Source organism: Labeo rohita, chromosome 23, assembly GCF_022985175.1.
Source record: "Labeo rohita strain BAU-BD-2019 chromosome 23, IGBB_LRoh.1.0, whole genome shotgun sequence".
NCBI lineage: Eukaryota > Metazoa > Chordata > Actinopteri > Cypriniformes > Cyprinidae > Labeo > Labeo rohita.
Genome location: NC_066891.1, coordinates 6,437,183 through 6,445,195, shown reverse-complemented (window position 1 = coordinate 6,445,195; position 8,013 = coordinate 6,437,183). Strand labels below are relative to the sequence as shown.

Below are 8,013 nucleotides of genomic sequence, written 5' to 3'. Positions count from 1 at the left end.
ATGTTCCAAGAACATTAAAATGTCCATGTTATTTAAAGTTAACAAAAATGTTTCATTTTTCAAATTTCATTTTAATGCAAATATAATGTTTTTGAATGTTTCTTTAATATTTTGTTATAATGTCCAGTTTTCTTGTCATGATTAGATCATTATTAACAGGTGACAAAAAAACATGTCTTAGAACATCAATAACAAAAACATAGCATCATAAGGGTGTACCCGAGAATGCCGTATTAAGAATGTTTTGATAACACTTTACAATAAGGTTCATTAGTTAACAATAGTTAACTACATTAGTTAACATGAACTAAGAATTAACAATACTTCTACAGCAGTTATTAATCTTAGTTAATGTTAATTTCAGCATTTACTAATGCATTATTAAAATCACATGTTGTGTTTGTTAACTTTAGTTAATGCACTGTGAACAAACGTGAACAAACAATGAACAACTGTATTTTAAACAAAGCTTAATAAATAGTATAATAAATGTATTGTTCATTGTTTGTTCATGTTAGTTAATACATTAACTAATGTTAACAAATGACACCTTCTAGTAAAGTGTTACCAGTGTTTTCTCTCAATGTTATGAGAATGTGTATCAAATATTAATAATAATAAGAAATAAGAACATTCCTTAAACATTACTTTGGATGTTTTAAATGTTTGGATTTTGAGTTTTGAAAACGTACAACTTTGGTATATATGAAAATTGAACCAAAACAAATAAAAACAAATAAATAAATAAAAATTAAGTTAAAAATAACTTTTGTAGATATTTACAGCCTTAAGCTTAAGAAAAAAAAAAAAAATCTCTCTCTGTTTCTCTTAGGAGTCCACATAGAGAATCTGCACATGTCAATGGTAAGAGCGATACATCGTAATTTTTCTTCCCCTGGAAACTACACAAGAACTAAATAAGCTTGAGACTTCAATGCTTATTTTCAATTTGTCTTGATGAATTTTCCTTATATGCCTGATTTTTTTAGGTGGAGTACTGCAGGTACATTCTATCGATCTGATCCGGGCCAGCAAAGGACAGAATCGTCAGGAGCATCGCACAGCGGGTTACTTTAGCAAGCAACTTATCGTCCGTAGAGGACAGTGCTTTAAAATGTCTATTGAGCTGTCCCGACCCTTCATACCAAACAGAGACCAACTTTACCTGGAGCTCAGACTAGGTCAGTCATTGCTTTACTGTCCTTCCTGTTGCGATCTTGTTATCCATTATGATCCTGTTTACATCTGCCACTCCATCACCTCAGATTATCAGATGAAAAATGTATTCTTTTGTTTGTGTGTTTTGCAGGAAATGTTTTACCAGTACAAAAGGGCAGTTTCGTGGTTGTTCCATTAGTTTCAGAATTCAGTAGAGACGCCTGGGAGGCAAAGATTATTGAACAAGCAAAAACCACAATCAGACTGGCGGTTTATTCTCTTCCAACCGCTTGTATTGGACGGTACAGACTCACTGTAGTAACAAACAGCCCAGCAGGAAAGTCCACCTCACCAGACACACGTGAAAATGACATCTACATGCTGTTCAACCCTTGGTGCAAAGGTATTATTTTAACAGAGAAAAAATAAGAGGACACTGTGTGTGTCTATCACTACCTCAAACTGAAAAAAAAAAAAATAATAATAATAATTATGAAAAATGTCAACCTTTTCTCTTTTCCTGCTTTTATCAGATGATGCTGTGTATATGAATGATGAGGCTGAGAGAGTTGAGTATGTACTGAATGATATGGGCAAAATCTACTATGGAACTGAGCATCAGATTGGTACCAGAACCTGGAATTTTGGTCAGGTAAAATTTCAAAATTTCAGATTTCAAACACAAAAGAGTATTCAAATGTATTCACTAGTTGTTAAAATATATCAGTAAAATGCATGTTTCCTGATATTATTTGGTTACTTTTGGAGAATTCCCGTCATCGTTCTGTGAATGTTCATTTTTAATTTTCTAAAGTTGGTTATATACTTACAAACTATAAAAAATCCATACAAATAGGGCACAATGCATTGTATTAATATGTATTAATTTTCTGTGTTAATTTTTAGTTTATTTTTACAGTTGAATTTTGCACTTTATTGTATGTTTTTTTTTAAATGCACTGCATGTCTTATTTTTAGAACATTTATTTTATACTTCCTATAGCTCAAACAGTAGAGCGTTGCTTTAACAATGCCAAGATCATTTGTTTGATTCCCAAAAAATGTGCACATTGCATTTTGGGTGTATACGGTAGTTTGTGTACTACAAAATGTACACATTTTAACAGTGGATGATACAAGACATGACTTGTCAGCTGATTATTGATGTAAAGTTGAAATATGGTTGCAGAAAGGTTCTCAGACTTTAGACGTAAAGAAAACATTCCCCAAAACCATCACGTACAACCTAAACACTCTGCGACCCAAATATGTATATACCTAGACAATTCTGGGAACTGAAACTTGTTAATTGGAATAGATATTACAAGCCTTAATTTATCTTAACTTCTGATCTGTTATTCTCAGTTTGATGAAGGAATCTTGGGTGCATGTTTGTTCTTGTTGGAGAGGAGTAGAAGTCCTTGCTCAGGGTGGGGGGACCCCATAAATGTAGTCAGATTGATATCTGCCATGGTAAGTCTGAAAATCAATCATGAACAATGATTTGTGATTATGTGAAGCAGATGACATAATAGTGTCAATGCTTCAGGTTAATTCCAATGATGATTATGGTGTGCTGGTGGGTAACTGGAAAAAGACCTATGAGGGAGGACTTTCTCCTATGGTTTGGAGTGGAAGCAGTGCCATCCTGAAACAGTACCACAACAGTGGAGGAACACCTGTCAAATATGGGCAGTGCTGGGTCTTCGCTGGAGTCACCAACACAAGTAAGATATTGAGTATAACTGAAACTAATATGTGACCCTGGATCACAAAACCAGCCATATGGGTCAGTTTTTTTAAACTGAGATTTATACATCATCATAAAGCTGAATAAATTAGCTTTCCATTTATGTATGGGAATACACCAATATTTGGCCGAGATACAACTATTTAAAAATCTGGATTCTGAGGGTGCAAAAATTTAATTAAAGTATTGAGAAAACCGCCTTAAAGTTGTCCAAATTAAGTTCTTAGCTGTTGAAGTTCTTAAGATAAAAAAAACAGCATATGCTGGTAAGGTATGTTTTGAAGCTTAGCAGTTGGTTTGAGTTGGTTTAAGCTGGTCCAGAGCTGGTTATAAGATGGTTATGAGCTAATTTAAGCTGGTAATGTGCTGGTCCTAAGCAACTAGCTCCTGCTCAGGATATTTTTTTTTTTTTTTTCAACAGGGACATTACTCAAGCATTTATATTTAGCAATTATAGTATGAAAATGTAAATCAAATTTAAACATGACCATCATTTAGTAAATAATTATAATCAACTCTTTTTCAAAGTTAATATTCAGTGTCAAAAGTCTCTGTTAAAGTGTTTTTGACATGTGCAACATGGATGCCACTCAGTCTATCATTTTTCGCAAACGATAAAACGCATGCCAAATTTAATGCCGAATGAGTGTTGCCAAGTCCATGGTTTTCCTGTGGAATTGTACTACTTTAGCACTGTTGCAGCAGATTGAAGTGACCCCAATAACGTGAAATTTAGCCACTGAAATGCAAAGTTTGCCACGGAAACCCTGCCAAAAAATGTGTATTTTATCCCTTTTGGGCAGGTTTTTGGACGAGTTTTGTTGGGCTAGTTTTGAGTAATAATTGGGCAGGGTGAAAACCTGGCAACCCTGTGCCAAAAGGAAACGGTTGTTGGGAATAAAATTTTGTTAACATTTCTCTCTTTTCCTCTCAGTATTGCGGTGTTTCGGCATTCCCACACGTCCAGTCTCAAATTTCAGTTCTGCTCACGACACTGATGCTTCCTTGACTACAGATATTTATTTAGATGAGAATAATGAAGAGATTAAACACCTTACCCGCGATTCAGTCTGGTAAGATTATGTCTCTGTGTTTATGTTAGTGCCATTTTAGTATAATTTAGATCCTATTATTTTTAATATTTAAAATTATTTTATGTTGTGTTATTAATTTGCGTGTTATGTTTGTCATTTTATTAGCATTTGTTTTTATTAAGTTTTAGTTATTTTATTACATCAAGTTAAAATAAATGAAAATACGAAATGCTGGCAACTAATTGTGACTGTGAACATCTGCTCATTGAGCTTTTCTAGATGTGTACTACTTTCTACCTTAATTCTGATTTTAGTTAAGTTTTAGTAAATAAAGTAATTTCAGTAGGTAATAACTGATTTATGTAGCATTAGCATTAATCTTCCTGTTTTTATAATACTGAAGTGCATCATGCAAGTTCAAGACACTTCAGGAAGTATTTGTGGTTTCATAAAAGTTATGGTTTTAGTAATTAAAGTTGCTGCTTTTCTTTATGTAGGAACTTCCATGTGTGGAATGAGGCCTGGATGACTCGGCCAGACCTGCCACCTGGATTTGGAGGCTGGCAGGCTGTTGACGCAACTCCTCAGGAGACCAGCCAGGGCATCTTCCGCTGCGGCCCCACCTCTGTTGCTGCGGTCCGCAGCGGACAGGTCTACCTTCAATATGACACACCCTTCGTTTTCGCTGAAGTATGCTAATTGGTCACAAAACCGTCACAAATCATTTCTCTACGCAGAATTATAATATGGTAGGTGTTAGTACTAAATATCGGGCTCTTTTGGTTGTAGGTGAATAGCGATAAAGTCTACTGGCAGCGCAAAAAAAATGGGACCTTTGAAGTTGTTCAGGTTGACAAAAGTGTTATAGGTCGCTGCATCAGCACCAAAGCTGTCGGCTCAGATCAACGTGTGGACATCACGCACCTCTACAAATATGCAGAAGGTGAAAATCAGTCAGTTAACATTTAAAATATTTTCACTTACATGTGACACAAACATTTGTTTTCAAAAAGCTTCATATTAAAAATACAGATTTTTTTTTTATCTAAATAAGAGATTAAGCTTTATTTTATTTTATTTTTTTATTTTATTATTTCAATGTCAAATTTATTCATATAGCACAATTGAAAAAACAATGTACTGTACATCAAAACGTCCAAAAGAGTAGTAACGTTTTTTGTACTTACATATCCTACAACAGCATACCATACTCATTGATTAAAAGCTATAAATTTAAACACGTTTAGTTGTGGTTTCTAAAACATTCTGATTTCCATCTCACTGGTCAGGTACGCCAGAGGAGCGCAAAGCTGTGGAAACAGCCTGTAAATACAGCTCCAGACGATCCACATACTCTCCCACCGGTACTGGTGCTGATTCTGGTGCTGGTGCTGGTGCTGGCGCTGGCAATGGCGAGGTGACTCTTCAGATTTCCATGGATGGTAAAGGACCATGTGTCGGTCAGGATGCAGTGCTGTCCATCGTTCTGAAGAACAACAGCAGCTCACCTCGCAATGTCAATCTCTTCAGCCAGGTGTCAGCCACCTACCACACTGCAGTCAACAGGGCCTTCACAAAGAAAGACCAGACGAGCATTGCACTCAAGCCTCATGAGGGTGAGAGATGATAGAACGGCTAATTATCTGAAATCCAAGCTCCACAGGCGCTCACTATCAGAACATAAAACATTACTTACTTACTACTTAGTTGTTAACTGAAGCGTTTAGAAATATTTTTCGGGAATGGACTTAAAATAGGTTTAAGTTCAAATACTATAATTATTAAATCACTCAAAAAAAAAAAAATAATAAAATAAAATAAAGCTATATATATATATATATACACTACCATTCAAAAGTTTGGGGTCAGTACATTTGTATTGTTTTTTTTTTTTTTTTTTTTTTTTTTTTAAGAAATTAGAGATTTGTTATCGAATGAAATTAATACTTTTATTCACCAAGGATGTATTAAGTTAATAATTAAAAGTTTACTAAAAGTTAATAATAAATAATTTACATTGTTATAAAATATTTATATTTTGAATAAACTCTGTACTTTTTAAACTTGTTATTCATGAAAGAATCCTGAAAAAAAAAAAAAAAAAAATCACAGGTTCCAAAAAATATTTGGCAGCACAACTGTTGATATTATCCAACATTGATCATTCTAATAATAAATCCGCATATTATAATGATTTCTGAAGGATCATGTGACACTTAAGACTGGAGTAACAGCTGATAAAAATTCAGCTTTTCATCACAGGAATAAATTCTAATGTTAAAATAAAAAACATTATTTTATATTGTAAAAACATTTTGCAATATTACTGTTTTTTTTTTCTATATTTTTAATCAAATAAATGCAGCCTTGATGAGCATAAGAGACTTCTTTAAAGACTATTACAAGTCTTACTGACCCCAAACTTTTGAACGGTAGTGTATATATATATATATATATATATATATTAAATTACTTAAACAAAAGCTAAAATTAAAATAAAAGTTAATTCAAAATATTGCTAAATACTGTAACAGTATAGTATTAATACTAAAATAACACTGGTATAGGGTTGTATACTTATACAGTACTAAGTGCTAAAGGATAACTTGTTTTTAAAGTCTTAATGTTCATGAATCTTTTGGCTCTATAGTCCAGACTCTGGAGTGGACACTGCTGTATGAGGACTATAAAGATCATCTGGTGGGTCTTGCGATGCTGATACTCACTCTGTCTGGACGTGTCACTGAGACTAAACAAACTTTGGCTAAACAGTTCAGCTTCAGACTGTGCACACCAGATCTCATTATCATTGTAAGTTCACAGGACTACATTGAAACTCCACCTGCTGCTGATATTATCCATCGTATCTATATTACATTAATGTGGCTTGTGTGTTGTTTTCTCTCTTAGCCTTTAGATGATGCTGTGCTGGGCAGAGAGCTGAAATTCACAATCAAGTTCCAGAACCCAATGCCCTGTGTGCTGAGGAACGTCGTGTTCCGGATTGAGGGACTGGGGATGCAGCATGTCAAAACAGTTCACTATGGGTAAGACATGCATTTGTGGTCTGATAAAGATGGTTTAATGTCTAGGGTGATGTATTGAATGTTCACAATGATTTTGCTTCTTCACACTTTCTTTCAGTGATATTGCAGGCCAAGCGTCAGTGTGTCTGAAAGAGAAAGTTGTTCCCAAACGACGTGGTCCACAGAAGCTCCTAGCAACACTCGACTGTCCTCAGCTCACTCAGGTGCACGGAGTCGCAGACATCATGGTCAAAGATCGCTGAATAACCTTCACTTCCTCTAATCAGTGCAAACATCTACATTTATAAAACGCTGACAACTGCAATATATAAAATGTTCATACACACCTAGATTGTGTTCGGTTTTAACTCTTTCCTCCATGTTGTATTTCTGGGTAAGAATAAGAAGCACTTCATCCGGTACTTAGTGTCTTTCATTCCAACATAAGAAAACATTTCTGGAATCTGCATCTGAAATAGCATTTAGATGTATGTACAGTTTAATGTATCTCAGAGGGGACATGGATGCATTTAAACTGCTGTTACAAATTTGTTTTATTTTGTTTTTAACATAAAATGTTGAATACTGATATTTGAAATTATTTAAGAAATTAAAAACTAGTCGAAATGTGAAATTAAGATTCAACCGATTCATTCAAATGGTTGATTCATTCTGGAACAAAGCATTTGACTGTGTTAATGAGTGAATCTATTCTATTCTATCTATTTTCGTTGGCAAAATTGAGCAAAAGCAAGCAATATTATGTTTGAAATGTAAGTCACTTGTATAAAATGATTATTAAATGTGTTATGCTCTTTGTGTGATATAGATTGTTAACTATATTAAATTATATAAATAAAGCATACAGAAGCATTTTTGCTGTCTACAATTTAGAATGCCTGGAATTTTGAGTTTTAATAGACTAATAAATTAACGTGCGTGCACTCTGTGTGTGGTTTGGTGATGTAGCCTACTTGAAAATGTCAGATCGCACATCATTACAACAACATTTACCATATTATCGCAGAAGATATATTGTATATCG

The 8,013-nt window shown here is 34.1% G+C and overlaps 1 protein-coding gene across 1 annotated transcript; it reads left to right on the top strand.

Moving 5' to 3' along the window:
* Positions 1-225: 225 nt before the first annotated feature.
* On the top strand, positions 226-7,231 carry tgm1l5 (transglutaminase 1 like 5). The gene is made up of 14 exons (XM_051096787.1): positions 226-230; positions 833-864; positions 990-1,181; positions 1,310-1,561; positions 1,692-1,810; positions 2,524-2,631; positions 2,708-2,885; positions 3,843-3,981; positions 4,440-4,632; positions 4,732-4,885; positions 5,232-5,558; positions 6,593-6,753; positions 6,853-6,989; positions 7,087-7,231. The coding sequence occupies exons 1-14, from the start codon at positions 226-228 to the stop codon at positions 7,229-7,231; spliced, it is 2,142 nt and encodes a 713-aa protein (XP_050952744.1).
* Positions 7,232-8,013: the final 782 nt, after the last annotated feature.